At 45.1% G+C, this 21,765-nt stretch overlaps 1 protein-coding gene and 1 long non-coding RNA gene across 3 annotated transcripts in view; both read left to right on the top strand.

Annotated features, from left to right (window-relative positions):
- Nucleotides 1-5,601: 5,601 nt before the first annotated feature.
- Nucleotides 5,602-21,765, top strand: part of VSIG4 (V-set and immunoglobulin domain containing 4) — a 34,581-nt gene continuing 18,417 nt past the window's right edge. For both annotated transcript variants that reach the window (XM_081897859.1, XM_081897858.1), the window contains exon 1: nt 5,602-6,471. In XM_081897859.1, coding sequence (XP_081753985.1) covers nt 6,066-6,471 — 406 coding nt within the window. In that variant the 5' untranslated portion in view covers nt 5,602-6,065. The remainder of the gene's footprint in view (nt 6,472-21,765) is intronic.
- LOC309362350 lies at nt 9,155-13,632 on the top strand. Its single transcript, XR_014164936.1, has 2 exons — nt 9,155-9,358; nt 13,428-13,632. It is a non-coding gene; the product is annotated as an uncharacterized lncRNA (long non-coding RNA).

Here is a 21,765-nt window from a genome sequence, read left to right as displayed (position 1 = left end):
TGCCTTCACAGCTGGAGACAGCAATGCTTCTGAATACCAGTTGCTGGAGTCCACAGGAGGGGAGAGGGCTCTTGTGCTCAGGTCTTGCTTGTGGGCTTCCTATTGGGGCATCTGATTGGCCACTGTGAGAACAGAACACTGGACTAGATGGGCCACTGGCCACATACTTTCCCTCTAGTTTATTTGTGAAAAATCAAAGACACTCTGCTTTATAAGAAGAAACAGTCCATTGCCCAGTTTCTGACTGTCTTGACACGAGAAAAAAAGGATTATGCAGGCACAATCTGCCCGTGCAGTGAAGTTCAGTGATTTATCATTTGCTTTAGCATAACTGCATGTTGTAATGCTATTTTGTTTCTTGCACCACTGTGCATGCTGGTTTTGTAATAACTGCCTTTGTGGAAGAGACCAGAACGTAGACTGTCTCGCCAGAGTGGTGCATGCTCTGGTTATCTCCCGCTTGGACTACTGCAATGCGCTCTACATGGGGCTTTGAAGGTGACCCGGAAACTGCAATTAATCCAGAATGCGGCAGCTAGACTGGTGACTGGGAGTGGCCACCAAGATCACATAACACCAGTCCTGAGAGATCTGCATTGGCTCCCAGAACGTTTCCAAGCACAATTCAAAGTGTTGGTGCTGACCTTTAAAGCCTTAAACGGCCTCGGTCCTGTATACCTGAAGGAGCGTCTTCACCCCCATCTGCCTGGTTCCCTGTAACTTGGCTTCTCACAATGAGGGAACTGCCAGAAGGCCCTCAGAGCTGGACCTCAGTGTCTGGGCAGAACGATGGGAGTGGAGACACATAAAGCGCATTGCAGTAGTCCAAGTGAGAGATAACCAGAGGATGCACCACTCTGGCGAGGCAAGCCACGGACAAATAGGGTCTCAGCCTGTGTACCAGATGGAGCTGGTAGACAGCTGCCCTGGACACAGAATTGACCTGCGCCTCCATGGACAGCTGTGAGTCCAGAATGACTCCCAGGCTGCGCACCTGGTACCTTCAGGAGCACAATTACCCCATTCAGGACCAGGGAGTCCTCCATACCTGCCGGCCTCCTGTCCCCCCAAAACAGTACTTCTGTCTTGTCAGGATTCAACCTCAATCTGTTAGCCACCATCCAATCGTATCCAGGCACTCACACAGGACTTTCACCATCTTCACTGGTTCTGATTTGAAAGAGAGGTAGAGCTGGGTATCATCCGCATATTGATGAACACCCAGCCCAATCCTCCTGATGATCTCTCCCAGCGGCTGCATGTAGATGTTGAATAGCATGGGGGAGAGGACAGAACCCTGAGGCACCCCACAAGTGAGAGCCCAGGGGTCTGAACACTCATCCCCCACCAACACTTTCTGGACACGGCCCAGGAGGACGGAGCGGAACCACTGTATGACAGTGCCCCCAGCTCCCAGTCCATTTAGACGGTCCGGAAGGATATTATGGTCAATGATATCAAACGCCGCTGAGAGGTCCAGCAGAACTAGGAAACACCTCTCACCTTTGTCCCTAGCTTGCCAGAGATCATCGACCTGTGTGACCAAGGCAGTTTCAGCCCCATGATGAGGCCTGAATCCCAACTGGAAGGGATCCAAATGGTTCGCTTCTTCCAGGCGCTCGATCACCTTGCCCAAGAATGGAAGATTTGAGACTGGGTGATAGTTGGCCATATTGGCTGCATCTAAAGATGTTTTTTTTAAGAAGTGGTTTGATAACCGCCTCTTTCAGCGGGTCTGGGAAGTCTCCTTCACAGAGAGAAGCATTCACCAGTCCGCGAAGCCCATCACCCAGCTCTTCCCGGCTAGCTTTTATAAGTCAGGATGGGCAAGGATCAAAGAGACAGGTGGTTGGTTTCACTCGTCCAAGCAGCCTGTCTATATCTTCGGGGGTAACAGATTGAAACTGAACCCATGCAACTTGACTAGACAGGACTCTAGCACTCTCCCCCCACGGCCCAGCTTCCACGGGGGAGTCTACCACTTCCTGAATCTAAGCGACTTTATCTGCAAAAAACTTTGCAAAATCATTGCAGGAGACCATGTGGCCTGTACTGGGCCCCGATGGAGCAGGTGGTTCCACTAAATTGCAAACCACCTGAAAGAGTCTCCTGCTGCTGTTTTCCACAGATGCAATAGAGGCGGTGGAGGTCTTCTTTGCTGTGACTATCGCCACTTGGTAGGCTCGACATTGAGCTCTAACCCTGTCAGATTCAGAATGAGTTATCCGCCACCGGCGCTCTAGCCGTCTCAGCGATTGTTTCATTTCCCTCAGATCCGTGGAAATCCATGGGGCTGTCCGGGCTCCATGCAATTGGAGAGGGCACTTCGGAGCCAAACAGTCAATAGTCCTGGTTAACTCCGCATTCCAGCGGGCCACCAGGGAATCAGCTGAAAGGCCATCAACATGGGATAAAACATCTCCTACCACTCTCTGGAAACCATTTGGATCCATTAAGTGGCAGGGGTGGACCACTCAAAGGAAACTAGGCAAAGGAAACTAGGCAATTTGCAAATTGGCACAGTGAACTGCAGTAGTGAACAAGCCAAATGTCAATTTCATGGGGTACGCTGGTCTGAAATATTATTACTGTAATATGAAAAGTACATGTTTTCATGATGTTTCCAATGCATATTTATTTGCTCTAGTGAGGGTAAACTGGTCCAAGCCTGTAAAATTATGCTCTGTGCATTGTTTAGTTTTTTAATAAGTCAAGACATACTGTAACTTTGGTGCAGTTGGCAGGTAAATGCCAGCATTGGAAACTAGCTGACTGCACACTTATAATTTGCCCATGTAGTGAGAGAATCAGAAACAGTTGAATGGTGTGATATATACCTACACAGGGAGACTGAGCCCTTTCATGATGCATAGCCAAGTTGCATGCGTGCCTTAGAGAATGGCAAAGAATGCAGAAAATGCATGTTTGGGTGTGTTTTTATAGCTGAGGATACTGTCCTTCTGCTTATAACATGGCCATGCAACATGATGCAATGAAATTACAGTGACGTATTTTCTAAGTTTGTAAGTTTTCAGTTCACGTCTTTGAGCTATTTTTCTTTTTAATTTGCAAACCCCATGGTTTGCTATACACCCAGGTTCCCCCAGACATTTTTCCTGATTTTTCAAAATTCCACCTGGACACCAGTTCCAATGGATGAATCCTGGATATTTCTGGGGAATTCTGGGTTTATGGCAGCCCTAGAACTGTAAACAATACAACCCCAACATTGGTCATGTTACCCAGCTTTTTTTCCGCCGGAAATCACTGGAACTCAGTTCTGGTACCTCTCAGGTGGGTGCCATTGCCATTCTAAGAGAACAAGGGAGGTGTTCATGGTGCACCTTTTTTTCTAGAAAAATAACACTGCCCATCACCCATTTTCAGTGGGGGTATATGTGGGCATGGTCGGCCAGAACGTGTTAAAGAAGGACAGAACATTTTTTATGTACGCTACAACGGCGGCAAGGATACTTATTGCTAAGAGCTGGAAAACCCAAGATCTACCCACACTGGAAGAATGGCAGATGCAGCTGATGGACTATATGCAACTGGCTGAGATGACTGGCAGAATCCGCGACCTGGGAGAGGAGAGGGTTGAAGAAGACTGGAAGAAATTTAAGATCTATTTACAAAAGTACTGTAATTTGGTTGAATCCTAACAAGGAAGCCAGAGCAGAAATAACTGTCTACCATTAAATTATAATTTTTTATTTGAGTTTAACCTAAATATTGCACTTAAGAGCATAAACAAGATGATAATTTGCTTGGAAAAATTCGTTTTTAATGATGAAAGTGGAAGCGGGAGACGTGAGGGAGTCCACAATAGAATGAAAGGATGTTATGAAACCTATTCTGTTTGTTAAATATGTATCTGTAAAAAATCTTAATAAAAATTTTTATAAAAAAAAAAAAAAATATGTCACAGCCTCCTCTTCTGCTTTTTTTACTGGGATACCTTTGCACAGGATTGCAAAGTTATAGGGTTGTGTAGGGTGCCTCATGTCTTTGCAAATGAAGGAAGAAAACATGAGCAAATTAAGCCCTAGCAAGGCAAACACAAGCTGCTATAAACAGAAGAAATGTGGAATGTTTGAAGGGCATTTCCGCAGAAACAGGAGAAGACAACACATTTCTGCAGGAGAGATACAATTCCACAGCAACTCTCAGATATGATATAGACTAAATTGTATTCTATACAATTTCTTAAAAAAGCATATTGACAGCACTTCTTGAGGCTTATTTTTAAAAAAACATGATAACAGTTAAAGATGTTTATTTCCGAAGTGGCTGTCCTGTACAGAGTGTTTCATAACATGACTTCTATCCTTCATTTTGCTCTAGTCAAATTCAGAACTCAGCTGCGAGAACTAAAAACAAAAGGAGACCCAGTCACATATCTCTGGAACAGCACGGAATTTGGCCCTCAATTTTTATGCAGATAGATGCATGTTTTTCTCCTTCTCTTGTAACACCACAACTCATGCACACCCTGGGATTCTAAATGTCGTAAGATTCAGGACAGACAGAAGGAAGTCATTCATGCACTACCTTGTAGAACTATGGAACTCATTCCCACTGGAGGCAGTAATGATCACCAACCTGCATGGCTTGAAAAGAGGATTATACAAATTACTTAAGCTCTTCTTACTGGATGCAAACTGAGGGCTGTTGTTTTTACACCCTGCTTGTGAGTTTCCTTGGGGGATCTGGTTGGCTGCTGTTAGATACTGAGTGTTGAACTAGATTGGACACAACATCTGACCCATTTGTTACATGCTGGAGAATGGCACGTGGCTAACAATTCCCTTGCTTTTTGTTGTTTGCTGCTGTTAAATGTTCGGAAAAAGTCAGAAGCCCAAGGCAGTATAAGTTCCTCAGCTAAGTTTATTCAACATTTGTCAGTGACAACAGCTCACTCATAGGAACACAAGACCCAAGCTGACTGGACAACGCAATAATAATGCCAAGCATGAACTGACCATTGACAGTTGAAAGAGCATGCACTTACTTGCTTTTAGAATATTCATCTACCAACATTTCTACGATTGGTTAGAACACCCCTTGTAACATAAAATGTGTTAAACCCAATACATAACACTCCTCCCCCCAACTTCCTAACAAAAGGAACAAACATAGTCATCAAGGTGTGCCAGCCTTTTCCGTTCCCCCTGGGACTGTTGCGGTTCCTGTGTCCAAGTGGGTGACCCAGGAGGTTCCTCCGGTACCTGCGGTCTGAGTGGGGCAGTCAGCGAGGCCGGCTCCAAAGGGGTCACTGCCGATGGAGCCACTGAGGATTCTGGCCTGAAGTCGCCCTGCTGGGGTAACTCAGTCACCAGCAACCCGTCTGGTTCCCACCCTGGCCTGGGCACAGAAACTCCCGAAGTACCCATTTCTCTGTCCTCTGGTTCCGCTTGAAGTTCCATGTTTGGAGGTGCTCTGGCTCTGATATGGTTGGTGTGTCTCTTCCATACCAGTCCCCCCTCCAACCCTACCTTGTAGGAAACCAGACCTGTACAGCGGGCAATGATACCAGGGACCCAACCCATAGTTTCAGAGGTACACAATGTCCCCGGGGAGAACCCTCTTGGAGCTCCCCTGCACCACAGTGGATGGCCATTGCTCAAGTGCCCGGTCGGGGTGCATACGATCAAGGAGGGTAGTGAGCCTCCTCCCCATAAGCAACTCCTCCAGGCTCTAGCCAGTCACTGCGCTTCGGGTGATGTGTTGGGCCAATAAGAACTCCGCTAACTAGAGAGTCCAGTCTCCATGCACCATGCGCCTAAGCGCATCTTTGGTAGTACGGACCATGTGTTCAGCTTGGCTGTTAGTGGCCAGGTGAAAAGGAGCAGAACGAATGTGGATTCCATTCTTGGTTACATTATCACTCACCAGTATGTCTGGCAAGCCGTGTGTCGCAAATAGCTTCCTGAACGTGTTTATAGTCGCTCTAGTGGACATGGTTGAGGTTGGCACCACCTCAAGCCCCTTGGACTGAGAGTCAACTACTATTAGGAAGTGTTGGCCCTGAAAAGGCCCCGCAAAATCCACGTGCACCCGAGACCATGGGGACTGTGTGGACTCCCAGGACCGTATTGGTGCCTTGGGTGGATCCGGCTGGGGGACCTGGCAGGGCTCGCAACGTTTCACCCAGCCCTCTATCTTCGCATCTATGCCTGGCCGTGACCACACATAGCTACGGGCCAATGCCTTCATCCGGACAATCCCCGGGTGGGACACGTGCAGCCCTTCTAAGACTTTTTTCCTTAATGGGGGGGGGGACTATGACACGGCTACCCCATAACACACATCCTTGGCGAGTAGACAGCTCATCCTTGCGGGCTGTGCAGCATGAAATTTCTGGACCCGGCTTCCTGGGCCACCCCCTCCCTACCCAGTCTGAGACGTGGGACAACAGCCTATCCTTCACGGTTGCAGCGGCAATGTCCTTCACATGCAAGGGCTGGTCCGGTAAGTCTTCCTGCCACAGGATCTGCATGTCTGATGCTCTTGGTTTTCTCTGAAGCTGGCGCAGGCTCCTCAAGGTGCGTCAGATGATCACTGGTTCAGCGATGCTCTCGTAGCTTGGGAGCGGTGGTGTCAGTCGGATCAGTCCAAAGCTCGGTGGACATCCTCATTGTGGGAATCTACGGAAGATGACCAGTCTCGCCGAATGTGGTGAGTTCTCCTTATGTGGGTTGTGGACCGCCTCGTGGGCATTATCCCACGTGATATCGTCGTGATATCGTCTTTTGCCAGCAGCTTGCGGCAGAGACGGCTGTCTGATGAATCTTTCAAGAAGTCCCTTGATGTCAGTGAATTAGCAATGCATTGCAATCGCCCAGAGCGCTGTGATGTATTCACTCACTGACTCTTGTGCTTGTTGCTCTCTGTGCACAAAGTCGTAGCGGCGGTGGTTCTTAGTTGGCTGAGGCGTGAGGTGCCTTGTCATAGCCTGTGTCAGCTCATGGAAAGTGCATGCCTCTATGTCCCTGGGTGCCATCAGACCTTCCAGTAGAGTGATGGCGGAACTTCCCAGCAACATCAGTAGCACATCTGCCTTGTCTGCCTCCCTAGTGAAGCCTTGTAGTTGGACATAGTTCCTTATTCGGTGGAGCCACTGCGGCCATTCTGCAGGATGGCTCATATCAAAATCTGGTGGCAGCCAACTATGACCGATGGCCATCCTCGGACCTGGGGCAGTCACTTGTGCAATTGTGGGTGGTTGCGAAGACGCGGCAGGCCCGGTCTCGTTTCCGGGACTATTTGCTGAGTCCAGTGTGGCAGTGAGGTCGCACTTACTGCGAGGCGGCAGGCGGCAGTGCTGCGGTGCAGTCTGGGGCCTCTGGCAGCCAGTGGGAGCTCATCAATCCCACCCTCGTCACTAGTGTTAAATGTTCGGAAAAAGTCAGAAGCCCAAGGCAGTATAAGTTCCTCAAATACGCTTATTCAACAATTGGGAGTGACAACAGCTCATAGGAAAACAAGAAACGAACTGACTGGACAACGCAATAATAAAGCCGAGTATTAACTGACCGTTGTTGACAGTTGACAGTTGAAAGTGCATGCGCTTACTTGCCATTAGAATGTTCGTCTACCAACACTTATACGATTGGTTAGAACGCGCCTTGTAACATAAAATGTGTTAAACCCAATACATAACAGCAGCCCTGCCCCAATGGAACAGAATCCATTCCAGAAGTCCGTTCGAATTCAAAAATGTTTGGAAACCAAAGTGCAGCTTCGGATTGGCTGCAGGAAGCTCCTGCAACCAATCGGAAGCTGCAGAAGCCCCGTCGGATATTTGGGTTCCAAAGAACGTTCACAAACCAGAACACTCACTTCTGGCTTTGCGGTGTTCAGGAGCCAAGACGTCTGAGTATGAAGGCGTTCGGGATCCAAGGTACTTGAAAAAGGAAGTTTACTAAGCTGCTGGTAGGCTGCATATACAGAAGAACAGCTCAGGAGTTATGAGTGCAGCCTTGGAAGAGTCTCCCCCTTTACACGGTTTCCCCTGCCACTTGAGCATGCGATAACACAGAAGGCTGGTTAGGTCATTCAAAATTTGGCAGCATAAATTTTCCTGTAGGTTGTATGGGGTGACTTGTTCCCCTGCAGAAAATTAATTTATTTACTCCTTTGGAGTATTTGGTACCAACCCAAAAGGGTTATCAGAGTGGCTTTCATATGATTAAAACAAGACAGTCCCCACCTGCAAGATTACAATCTAGAGAAACATGATACACAAGGAAAAAGGGAAAGCGAGGGGGAGGAGGGGAAATCAAAATTAAGGCACCGATTTTTAAACCGTTCTTCCTGTATTTAATTTATCTTTATTCATTTAATTTGTATACTGCCCTATACCTGCAGGTCTCACTGACCAGCTTGCACAATTCAGGGGCAAGAGGTGCTTGATGGAGCCTTCAAAGAACTGTTTGTGGTTGTGTTTATGTTTAATAGCAGCACAGTTTTATCATTATTTGAAGGGAAACTTGTGACTACTTTTCCTCACCCAGACAATCTAAATAAGGATAAGGAACTTTTAGAGTTTACGCTCAACGAGGTTATAGCTTAGTGGTTACCTTTGAAAGGCACAACACTCTAGGGCTCATCCGCACCTCTGTTTCTTCTACCATTTCCCCAGGGGAAACCTGTGGATTACAGCTGAATTGGACCAAACAGCAATTGAGTTCTCCATGGATGGCTTTTTCTTGCAATTTGGTGGTAAAGAATGTGTTTTCCAGGGGAAAGCTGCAAGGCATGTGCAAAATCACTTGGACCCACATCTGGAAGCAAGGGACAAGCAGGTAAAGCACAGGACAGCTGGAGCTGTGCAGCAGCCCTTTGTTTCAAACAAACACTTTGCAGAGATATTTAGGGTTATTCTTAACGTCACATTTTAAACTTGATAGTTAAATTGTTTCTAGCATGACTATTGACTTGCACTACCCAAATAAACACTCCCATACCCTTCTAGAATCCTAACCCTTCTGTCAGGGAATCAAAACTGGTGTGTCCTGCCTAGGCTAACCCCACTCAAATTGTTCAGTCTTGTCTACCCACAGACAATCCCTAATTCTAACTGAGACCCAGTTTCAGAAGAAACATATGGCACATCTATGGAACAAGGAGAAAAGGTATTGGACCTGGGAGGATTAACCATAGACCCCTTCTGTCCAACTAGGCCAAAAGTCCCTATCTGACTATTAAACTGCCGGCATCAAACTGTCACTCTCACTCACCTGGCTAATGGTCGCACCAACTCTTACTAGTAGCTGGGTCACCAGGAAGCAGACCCATGACCTGTCCTTCACAGAGGGCTTCCTTATTTAACAGGCCATGCTTTTATTATGATGGGGTATGTGAATGAATATATAGGATGTGTAGATTGAAAGGGCTCAGGGAATATCCAGGAAACAGGTTAATGCAGGGGTAGGAGAAACAAGCTCATCGTGCACAGAGGCGTATTGTATACCTTCAAAAATATCTGTCAGTGAGGGTCTGACTACCCTCTGCCCCCCTGCCCTGCTTCACCACAGCCACTTTTAGACATGCTGTTGATTAACATTCATCCAGATTTGTTTGCGCAGAGATCAGACAATGTTGTCTATTCAATTAGCATTTACCCTGATAGGTTTGCTGGGATGTTGGCTGATGGTTTACTAAGGATGCTGAGAAGTGGCTACAGTTCTCAGCATCCACCACTCCAGTTCCCAGAATTCTCTGAGGGAAGCTCTGAGAATTCAAGTGGTATCATAGGGCTTTAAATGCATGGTGTGAATGTGACTGGCCTTGTTGCTTTTCGTAGAAAGGTGCTACAAAGGTTTGTTCATATTTGGTTTTGAGGCAGAAGAATCCCACCCTGTCCTGAGGAAATAATGCTCTGCAGCCACTTATTCACTTCATCTACTCCAATCCACTCTGGCGAAAGAGGAAAATTGGTACTTACTGTTAATTTCAGTTTGAAGAGTGGACTGGAGAACATTAACCCACCTCATTTTTTTCCTCTGCTTTCTCTTAGACTCAGAGTGGCTTAATATGTTTTTGTTCTCTTGGTTTGAATAAAAATGTAACTACTGTTATGTAATTTCCAAATGCTAGTTTTGTCTGTTCATAGAATCATTTAATTGTAGAGCTGGAAGGGATCCCGTGGGGTCATCTAGTCCAACCCCCTGCAATGCAGGAATCTCAGCTAAAGCTTCCATGACAGGTGGCCCTCCAACCTCTGCTTAAAAACCTCCAAGAAGGAGAGTCCACCACCTCTTGTGGGAGTCTGTTTCATGGCCAACAGCTCTAACAGTCAGAAAGTTCTTCCTGATGTTTTGTCAGAATCTCCTTCCTTGTTTCTTGACTCCATGTGTCCTCCTTTTGAGCCCTTAAGTACTTTAAGTTTTTAACTTTGAAAACTGTTTTCTTAGTAGCCATGACTTCTGCTCATAGGTTTTCAGAGTCGAGGGCCTTGTCCTCTGATCTTCAACTCATTGTTTTCCCACCAGGATAAAGTTGTGTTCTTCCCAACCCCATCTTTTTCATGGCCAAAATTAATTCAGTTTTTCATAGAACCCAAGACCAGGTGCTTTCTTTCTTTCTTTCTTTCTTTCTTTCTTTCTTTCTTTCTTTCTTTCTTTCTTTCCTAGTCCCTTATGCAGTCGAGGATGTAGATGGTATTCCCTAGATGTAAGACATGTCCTACTCTTTTTTTCCTTTTTTTTAAGCGGAGCACTAGAGTTCTGCAAGGTAGGGTCCCTGTATGTCTTACTTAGGTCCATTTAAGGAGAAAAAGGTGTCTTCATCCTCTGTTTTCTAGAGGGCTTGAATTCTGTATCACTCAGGCATATGGGACACTGGGGAAGGATCCTTCTAGGGGATCTACCACTCATTCTTTAAGGGGAGTGGCAATAACAACTGCTTTTAAGAGCATTTATTCTGGGTACTTTGAAGGAAAAGACTTTTGTATCTGATTGAGTGGGATCTGACTTGGGGGGGGGGGGGTTGGAATAGAAACACCAGTCTGGGTAGGATCATAATTTTTACTGTTGGTAATCTGTGAAGGAGGGTAAAATGAGTTTTGCTCCATTTTTTTCCCTTCAAATTTTGAAGAATTGTCCGCCATACAAGCAGGGCGGTGTTTTGAATAAAGGTTTATTGTTATAATTAATCTAAGCTTTGTGTGACAGAATCGAATGCCTATAAGTTATGTGAATTTTTTTTAAAAAAAATTTGGAGATTGGTGGTAAAATAGTGTTGACTAGCATGGACATAAAGATTTTATAATCCTGATTAATCAGATAGATTGGCCAGAAAGATTCTACCTTCTGTTGGTCTTTAAATAGGTACAGTTGTGAAGTTGTACCTTGTTTTGGGGAGGAAAGGGTCCTCTCGCTAAGTCAATAAATAGGTGGACAATATATGTTAATAACATTTCTTCAAAATTGTTTATAAAACTCAGAAGTGAGCAGAGATTTATGTGGTTTCAATGTTTTAAGAACATTGTCAATTTCTTCTAGGGAGACGGGGCTATCTTAAAAGGTTTTCTCATCATGAGTTGTTGATGGTATGGCTAAATTTTCTAAGAAATTGAGGGTATCTTTTTTTATTTGGAGATTGCGAAGCAAATTCTGAGCAGATGTCTTAAGGAGAGACATCTTCTCAGAATGTGATTTGTGCCATTGCTTTTTACATCTGTTTGCCAAAAGTCTAAAGTTTTTACCTCTAAAAGCGTTTTCATGTATAAGAGGTTGACTAGTGTTATTAATTTCTAAAGAGTCTATTTCTCGCCTCCTATTAGTTCTCCCAGCTTTCTATCTTGTGGCTGGAAGAATTGAGTGATGTCTTTTATTTTCAGCTTTCCTGAATCCTTTTGCATTCTACTCTACTTTCTTCAAGGTTTGGGCTTTTTTAGACAGTGGGGGCTTTTGCTCCAAGCTGTTTTTCTGGGCCTTCAAACAGAACTTAGAGTTTAAGCCAGGGACAAAACTAGGCTTCCTTTCACCAGAGTCAAAGACTCAGTCTGTCACACACACATTTGCATACACGCACACACACCACAACACATTTGTTTTTAAGGGGCATAAAAAAGTAGGCAACCTTAAGTATATTTTCTCAGAGAGTAGTTGATCATTTGAGGAATCCTAAGAAGTATTATGACTGTATGCCCAAAGGGCAAATGAGCATCCTTTCCAGTAAAAGTAAATTGTTTGTCAAAAGTAGAGTCACAAAAACAAATTAAACAAAAAGGCCTCAAAAAACAAAAATGCAAAATAAATAGCAAAAACAAAAGCACCAAACCTAATCTGTTCAAGAAGCCCGTTTGACTTCCGAAATGTTCAAAAACCAAGGCACAGCTTCTGATTGGTGCAGGTGCCCTGGAAACAAAGCCGACAGCCACATCAGATGTTTGGCTTCCAAAAATTGTTTGAAAACCGGAACGCTTACTTCCAGGTTTTCGGTGTTTGAGAATCAAGGCGTTTGAGAACCAAGATACCACTGTAAAGGGTTGCAGTTTAAGAATCTAAGGAATAAAATAAAAGAATAAAGAATAGAAGCATCACATTTCTTTCATTGCAAGTATTTTATCTGCAGTATAAACAAGTCTCAGTTTTTATAGCTGATTGTATGCCCTCTTTATGTATTCACATGCTGTAAACATGTATGTTGTCCTCTAGATCCTAACACACAGAGAGAAATTAGAACAGCTGTATTAGAAGCAAGCAATACTCCAAAGTGCTTGTGGACTTGCCATTTAATCATAACAAAAGATCCTGTTTCATAAAAAGGACAGAAGGTGGTGGAGGCTTCACCCGGGGTAAAAACCAACAACAGCTAGCCCCCCCCCCACACCTCCACCAGCTACAGCTCTGTTTAAGCAGCCATCTTCTTCCTTCAGTCCCCCACCCCTCATTTATAATAATATATACTATATATACCACCCTGGAAACTAATATAGTCTTATGATAATTAGCTCATTCAGCTTTCCAGGCTGTATCAAAAACTTAAGGAAAAAAGGCCACAGTTAGTGGTACAAAGTAAGGAAAAAAATTCCTTACAGGGGAAAAGGGGTCCTGCCAAGATGATCGGGGCAAAGCAGAACTGGAGGGTGGGATGGCTCCTGCCCCCAGATGCGGAGACAGAAGACTTGAAAGGCTCTGCCTAGCCATTTCAGCAGGATGAGTCATCCTATTCACTGAATGTCCTTCAGTCGATTCTGGCAAAATTGAATTATTGGAAGAGTTACTATTTTTGTTGCCGCTGTCCTATCTAACATAGTCGAAATTCATGCCATCTCTTGAATTAATGAGTAATGGACTTTTAACACCTGAGTGTAATTACCTACAAAAAATAGCTTATTAATTTTTCCGATGCTGTTTTTCTAGAAAAAAAAGAGGTGCCGGAACTCAGCACAAACCCTTGTTCTCTTAAAATGGCAGTGGTGCCAACCTGAAAGCGGCCAGAACTGCGTTCCGGCTGAAAAAAGTCTGGAAGGGAATAGTATGATCATGCCACTGATCTCCCTTTCGTACAGACATCATGCCTTACCTATAAAAGAAAGGAAGAGAAAGCTATAACAACATTTCACTTTATGAACATTATAATATAACTTGCATGTCTGTAAAATCATAAGAAATATGACACGTATGGAGTTTCAGTATTTAATCTATTAGTGTGCTGCAGATGTATGGTTGTGAATTTTATCCTGTTTTGGTGATGGTGGTGATGATTAGGGGTTGCTTTTAATGTTCTCATATATATTTTTAATTAAGAGAGGGTACCATAGTGGGGGTGGGGAGCACACTGAATAAACCTCCAGCTCTCCGCACAAAAAGGAGATTACAAGGAACACGTTGTGTGCCATCTCAGAGAAATGAAATGAGTTATCACAAGCATAAGCAGGTGGCACGCAACCGTGGATAAAAACAATGGCAAGACACACAACCCATCCTCCAAGGACGCTTGCCCATCGTTTATGGGAGGTGTGCGAGACTAACTCCGATTGATTCGTGCCCATGAGCCAGGGCAGAAGAGGGATCAAATACCACCCGGATTTCAGGAAGCGGGCTGTTGCTTGGATTAATGAGATCAAGAGATTATAACTCTAATAACAGTTAACATCACTAAGTGGGGGTGGGGGGAAACAGCCTTGCAAAGCCTGACACTGACTGAAGCTAGATAAGTAATTAAAGCTTGGCTTGAGCAGATTTCAGGATATTTGAATCTGATTTTTCCATGTCCTTGAGCACTTGACGTCAGTGCTGGAGGACTGGTCCTTGTTTTCCGTAATCCACACCTCCGCTGTCTGATTTTCAAGATCTTCAGATTTCAATTCATCCTCACCCCGCAGGACTGAGAGGTCAAGCGGAATGAGGGTACGTATGAGTTACTTCTGAGCAAGAGACAGCAGAGTGCATGATCCAACCCATTGTAACCAACAGTCAAAAGGGGAAGCCTCAACGATAGGGGGTCTTGGCCTCACACAAGTGCTCCATGGCCAGAACTAAATATCTCCCACTTTTAAAAGTGTCGCTGCAGAGATTCTGTAGGACTGTAAAGGGAAATTCCTTGTAAGTATTTTTTTTTTAAGCAGACTCTGTGAAAGAAATCTTCCTTAGTAAGGTGGTAGGTAAAACAAACAACCACATCCTGGGGTTTGGCAGAATGCTATATGCTTGCTCAAAGTCACATAGGATGTTCCCCCATTTGGGGAACAGCTTAGAACACCAAGCGATCTCATGTCCTGCCCCTCAAGATCTCATCACCTCACTGCCCAGAAGTGTCTTTCCCTGAGCTGAAAGAGTTTGTTATGGAAGTAGTGTTGAAGATGCCCAGACTGCTGGTTCTGCAGGACTTCATCATGTTTTGTCTTCTTCTGGCAATGTTAAAGAATGTGGGTTGTATTCAACTAAGTCCCACTCAGAGGCAGATGCACTGAAATTAGTGAATCTAAGTTAGTATTGCCCATAAACTTCAATTGGCCTATTCTGAATAGGGCTACCATGTGTCACAATGAATAAAAATGCAATCCTTTTCCCCAATACTGGAGTGCTGTACTCACAGAAACCCTCACCACCAGTCATGCCGGTGATTTTAACAATAAAATCCACAAATAGATGTGTATTGTATGTAAGGGCTAAACCTGATGAGAAGAGGAGGAATGGAGCACAAAATCAAGTTGTTGTTGTTGTTTTTTTTGGGGGGGGGGTTGTTTTGCCTACTGAAGCAATTTTGTGCTGGTTCCCACAGCACTTTTTATCAATACAGTGGTACCTCGACTTTTGAATGTAATCCGTTCTGGAAGACTGTTTCAAGTTCCGAAATGTTTGAAAACTGAAAACTCAATATGGGAGCCTCAATATGGAAAACTCAGTATAGAAGGTGTGTGGCATGTTCAACTTCCAAGGCATGTTCGAAAACTGAAGCATTTACCTCCGGGTTTACGGCGTTCAAAAACCGAAATGTTCGTCAACGTTTGAAATGTTCATTAACGTTTGAAAACCGAGGTACCACTGTATATGCAACTCATTTTTACCCCCCACCCACCAAGACACATGGGAAGACTATATCTATTTTGCTGCCCCACTAAAAATGATTCTAATACAGTGTAGTTTTGCTTTAGATGGAACATAACGTTAATTGATGCTCATAAATATTCAGATGTCTATTAACTTTGCAGCATAAACTGTTGCCTTTTATTGAGTCTGTTCACTAGTCCATCTAGTTTAGTATTGTCTACACTGACTGGCAGCAGCTCCCCAGGGTTTCAGGCAGGGGTCTTTCCTGGCCTTATTTGGAGATACTACTGGGGATTGAACCCGGGACCTTCTGCATGCAAACCAGGTGCTCTGCCACTGAGCTACACTCATCCCTAGGAAGCCATTCGTTCTTAGACGAGGAGACCCCGCCAGGCAACTTTTAGCAGAATCATGTTTTAGAGCAGGAGTTGGGGTGGGGGACCTTAAGGAAGGGGGCCAAATGCAGCCCTCCAGGCTTCACTAATCTAGTCATCAAAGCTTGTCTTAATCCTCACTGGCCCTGTGACGCATTACAGGTGTCTTATCGTTGCTGAAATATCACCTTGAACTTTTATAATGCCTCTTGTTTATCCAAACAGAGGAAAGCCGATATGTGTGAGTGGGTGTAAAAACTAGACAGCTAAACCCAGGTAAAACCCACTGTTGCTTTCTGATCTACCAGCATGTGGCCCTCAGAAAGTCGCCCAGAAGTCCTTGAGCTGGAAGGGCTCTAATCCCTGTTTTAGAGTTGCTCCCACACTCTGCAAGGTGTTCCCATTGCCCAGCTGCTCCATGGACAAGATTGCTCTTCGACTTGCTCCTTGGTCCTAGCTTCCATCCTGATGGCAAAAATCCACCTCTTAAATGTCTGAGAAATGTTTGGTGTGACTCCCCTCTTCCACCTTTTCCCTGTTTTTTTCTTTTTTAACTTTTCTACTAAATTGCATATTCTATCTCCCCCCGCCCCCGATTATATGTAACACTCAGGCCCAGATGAGACAGTTTATGTATGATTTTTCTTCTTCTTCTTCAGTGACAGTGTGAATCACGAGAGCTATATACAGTGGGAGGGGTGTTTCTCTCTCTGAAACATGAAGTACACTGCGTATTTTCTATTTTTTCATGTTTGATGCTGTTAAATCGAATGGGGGGGGGGAATGAAGGTTTTATGGTCATATTTGAAGGGGTTGGACTAGATGACCTTCGGTAGTCTCTTCCAACTCTACAATGCCATGGCTTATGGTTCTATGATATTTTAGGGGAGAGTTAATACTAGTGTTTATTTTTCTGTAAGAGGCCTAGTTTGATCAGAATCAAGTATCAACTTCCAGAGTTAATGAAAAATACAGTGGTGCCTCGCAAGACAAAATTAATTCGTTCTGCGAGTTTTTTCGTCTAGTGAATTTTTCGTCTTGTGAAGTACGAAATCCCATAGGAATGCATTGAAAATCAATTAATGCGTTCCTATGGTCAAAAAAAGTCCAAACAAAGCCAAATTTCGTACAAGAGTTTATTAACTGCTCTTTAAAGTCACACATACTGTAAAGAGCATTTCAAAAATTGAAGGAGCAATAAATTAAGTTTCTAAACATGACAGAAAAACATTTAAAAATCAACAAAGTGTACAGTACATTTTCTAAGACTCTGGGGGACCACTCGAAGAAGGTTCCTCTTCCACTCTTTGCTTCTTGCTGAAGAACCTGTCCATGGTCTGCTGTTTCATCCGCCTTTGCAGCACCTCCCTGAAAGGCGACATGACCCTCATATCAAAAGTGTTCACAAGGTCATGTGCCACGTGCTTGTCAGGGTAGTGCCGCTGTGCAGAAGCCTGCACATCCTTCCACTTCATGCAAATGTCCCTCAGTTCTTTGGACGACAGCCGTTCCTCAGTTGCTTCCTCCTCTTCCAGCGAGGCCTGCTCCTGCACAGCCTCTGCCCGCAGTTCGACCAGCTCCTGGGTGGTCAGCTCGTGGTCGTGCTCCTCCACCAGCTCGCTGACGTCCTCCTCTGTGACCTCCAGGCCCATGGTCCTCCCCAAGGCAACAATGTCCTGCACCACTGTTGACTCTGGTGCATCAGAGTCACTTGGTGCCACACAGTCCGGCCACAGGCTGCGCCAAGCGCAATTCAAATTTCTCTGGCTGATCCCGTCCCAGGCCGTGGTGATCATCTTCAAGCAGGTGACGATGTCGAAGTGGTCCTTCCAGAATTCCCGCAGGGTGATGGTGGTGCAGTTAGTCACCTCGAAGCATCGCCTGAAAAGCTCCTTGGTGTAGAGTTTTTTGAAATTGGCGATGACCTGCTGATCCATCGGCTGGAGCAGTGGCGTGGTGTTAGGCGGCAGGAACATGATTCTGATGAAGCTGAATTCCTCCAACAAGTCCAACTCAAGGCCTTTAGGATGAGCAGGAGCATTGTCCATCAGAAGCAAAGCCTTCAGCGGCAGGTCGTTGTCCAGTAGGTACTGTTTGACAGCAGGGCCAAAAGCAAGATTGACCCAGTCCACAAACAGCACACGTGTGACCCAAGCCTTACTGTTGGATCGCCACATGACACTCAGCTGCTCCTTGTCGACCTTGTGTTTCTTGAAGGCCCGTGGGTTCTCCGAGTGGTACACCAGCAGGGGTTTGATCTTCAGGTCACCGCTTGCGTTGGCACAGAAGAGCAGGGTCAGACGGTCCTTCATGGGCTTGTGGCCAGGCAACTTGGCCTCCTCCTGTGTGATGAAAGTCCTTTGGGGCATCCTCTTCAAAAACAGCCCGGTCTCGTCGCAGTTGAAGACCTGCTGTGGAACGTAGCCCTCCGTCTTCACAACCTCCAGGAACTCCGCTGCAAAGTCTTCAGCCGCAGAAATATCAGAACTAGCAGCCTCTCCATGCCTGACCACGCTGTGGATTCCAGATATTTCCTTGAACCGGTCAAACCAACCTCTGCTTGCCTTGAAGACTTCTGGCTCGCCTGAGGTTCCTGGCTGATCCCGGACGAGGTCTGCGTGCAAGGCCTTGGCCTTCTCACAAATGACGGCCTCAGTCACTGTGTCCCCTGCACGCTGCTTCTCTTCTAACCATATGAGCAGCAACTTCTCGACCTCCTCCAGAACAGCTGGGCAGTTCTTCACGATCCTGGTGACTCCCTTGGCTGCATCAGTCGCAAGGATCTTCTCCCTTATCTTCAGGATGGTCCCGATGGTCGATGGATTCCTCCCGTACTCCCTGGCGAGGTCTGTCACACGCATTCCACCATCGTGCTTCCGGATGATCTCCTTCTTCATTTCCAGCGTCACCTTCTCCTTTTTCCTCTTGCCGGCCTCTGCAGCAGGAGTCTTCTTGGGCCCCATGGCAGCACAGCTCCTACCTTCGCAACCCCCCCCCAAAAAAAAAAATCAAAAAAAAAACCAGTGCTTCACATCCAAAAAATTCAAAAGGCCCCAGCCACCCACCACACAGAAATTCAAACCCAGAACCAAGTCCTAGAATTCCAAACACCCCAACCCAAAATCCAAAAACCCCCAAAAAAGTTTTAAAAGTTTAACTTACCAAATGACTGCAAAAGAAGTTTTAGAAAAGCTTCAAAAATCACCAAAGTCTTCAAAAACCTCAACTGTTCCCCCAGCCACCCACCACACAGAAATTGTAAACCCCTCCCCAACTGTTGCAAACCCCTCCCCAACTGTTCCCCCAGCCCCTCCCCAACTGTTGCAACCCCCTCCCCAACTGTTCCCCCACCCCCTCCCCAACTGCTGCAAACCCCTCCCCAACTGTTCCCCCAGCCACCAACTACACAGAAATTCAAACCCAGATTTTTTTAAAAAAAAAACAGCAGAGTAGCCCAATGGTCACAGAAAATCATAAAATTTCAGAAAAAAACACAAGCTTCGAGATTCTTGCAAACCCCTCCCCAACTGTTCCCCCAGCCACCCACCACACAGAAATTCAAACCCAGATTTTTTTTTAAAAAAAACAGCAGAGTGGCCCAATGGTCACAGAAAATCATAAAAATGCAGAAAAAAACCACACAAGCTTCCAGATTCTTGCAAACCCCTCCCCAACTGTTCCCCCAGCCACCCACCACACAGAAATTCAAATCCAGAATTTTTTTTTAAAAAAACAGCAGAGTAGCCCAATGGTCACAGAAAATCATAAAATTTCAGAAAAAAAAAACACAAGCTTCGAGATTCTTGCAAACCCCTCCCCAACTGTTCCCCCAGCCACCCACCACACAGAAATTCAAATCCAGAATTTTTTTAAAAAACAGCAGAGTGGCCCAATGGTCACAGAAAATCATAAAAATGCAGAAAAAAACCACACAAGCTTCCAGATTCTTGCAAACCCCTCCCCAACAGTTCCCCCAGCCACCCACCACACAGAAATTCAAATCCAGATTTTTTTTAAAAAAAACAGCAGATTGGCCCAATGGTCACAGAAAATCATAAAATTTCAGGGGAAAAAACCACACAAGCTTCCAGATTCTTGCAAACCCCTCCCCAACTGTTCCCCCAGCCACCCACCACACAGAAATTCAAATCCAGAATTTTTTTAAAAAACAGCAGAGTGGCCCAATGGTCACAGAAAATCATAAAAATGCAGAAAAAAACCACACAAGCTTCCAGATTCTTGCAAACCCCTCCCCAACTGTTCCCCCAGCCACCCACCACACAGAAATTCAAATCCAGATTTTTTTTAAAAAAAACAGCAGATTGGCCCAATGGTCACAGAAAATCATAAAATTTCAGGAAAAAAAACCACACAAGCTTCCAGATTCTTGCAAACCCCTCCCCAACTGTTCCCCCAGCCACCCACCACACAGAAATTCAAACCCAGAATTTTTTTTTTAAAAAAACAGCAGAGTGGCCCAATGGTCACAGAAAATCATAAAAATGCAGAAAAAACCACACAAGCTTCCAGATTCTTGCAAACCCCTCCCCAGCTGTTCCCCCAGCCACCCACCACATAGAAATTCAAATCCAGAAGTTTTTTTAAAAAACAGCAGAGTGGCCCAATGGTCACAGAAAATCATAAAAATGCAGAAAAAAACCACACAAGCTTCCAGATTCTTGCAAACCCCTCCCCAACTGTTCCCCCAGCCACCCACCACACAGAAATTCAAACCCAGAATTTTTTTAAAAAAAACAACAGAGTGGCCCAATGGTCACAGAAAATCATAAAAATGCAGAAAAAACCACACAAGCTTCCAGATTCTTGCAAACCCCTCCCCAGCTGTTCCCCCAGCCACCCACCACATAGAAATTCAAATCCAGAAGTTTTTTTAAAAAACAGCAGAGTGGCCCAATGGTCACAGAAAATCATAAAAATGCAGAAAAAAACCACACAAGCTTCCAGATTCTTGCAAACCCCTCCCCAACTGTTCCCCCAGCCACCCACCACACAGAAATTCAAACCCAGAATTTTTTTAAAAAAAACAACAGAGTGGCCCAATGGTCACAGAAAATCATAAAAATGCAGAAAAAACCACACAAGCTTCCAGATTCTTGCAAACCCCTCCCCAACACCAAGTCCTTGAATTCCAAACATCCCAACCCAAAATCCAACCCCCCCAAAAAAGTTTTAAAAGTTTAACTTACCAAATGGCTGCAAAAGAAGTTTTGGAAAAGCTTCAAAAATCACCAAAGTCCTCAAAAACCTCAAAAAAGGCTACCACACCGCATGCTTAGAGTTGCTCCTCGAAGTCAAGTCGCAACTGCACCTCTTCAAGCAATGCACCCTGGGTATTAACGGTTTTACGAAAAAGGAAACAAACTTGCAAGACCTTTTCGTCTTGCGAAGCAAGCCCATAGGGAAATTCGTCTTGCGAAGCACCTCAAAAAACGAAAAACTCTTTCGTCTAGCGAGTTTTTCGTCTTACGAGGCATTCGTCTTGCGGGGTACCACTGTACATTGCCTTTGATAAATGAGCCACCATAGCCGCTAGAGGGCCATGGAAATTTGTGTCCCGGGCTTTTTAGACTTGTCTACCCATGTACTATCTGGAACCAAAGTGGCACATTGGTTGCCAGATGTGAAATATTTTGGCATTATTTTCAGCTCTCCCACTCCACTAATTAGCTAGGAGGGCCCGTCACTTAGTTGTAGTTCTTGCAGCCCAACTCATTCTTTTGGAATGCTGATGAGGACATTTGAGTGGCTAGTTAAGGTCACTGTCTTACAAAGAAACCTCCCTGTTTAGTTCAACAACCTCTTCTTTATGATTGTAACCCTCACTTGGGTACAGAACCCCAAGAACTGGAAGGGACTCATGGCAT

This window comes from Podarcis melisellensis (genome assembly GCF_964234715.1).
Source record: "Podarcis melisellensis genome assembly, chromosome: Z".
Taxonomy (NCBI): Eukaryota; Metazoa; Chordata; class Lepidosauria; order Squamata; family Lacertidae; genus Podarcis; species Podarcis melisellensis.
The sequence above is the reverse complement of the archived record's forward strand: the minus strand, read 5'-3'. Positions and strand labels throughout refer to the sequence as shown.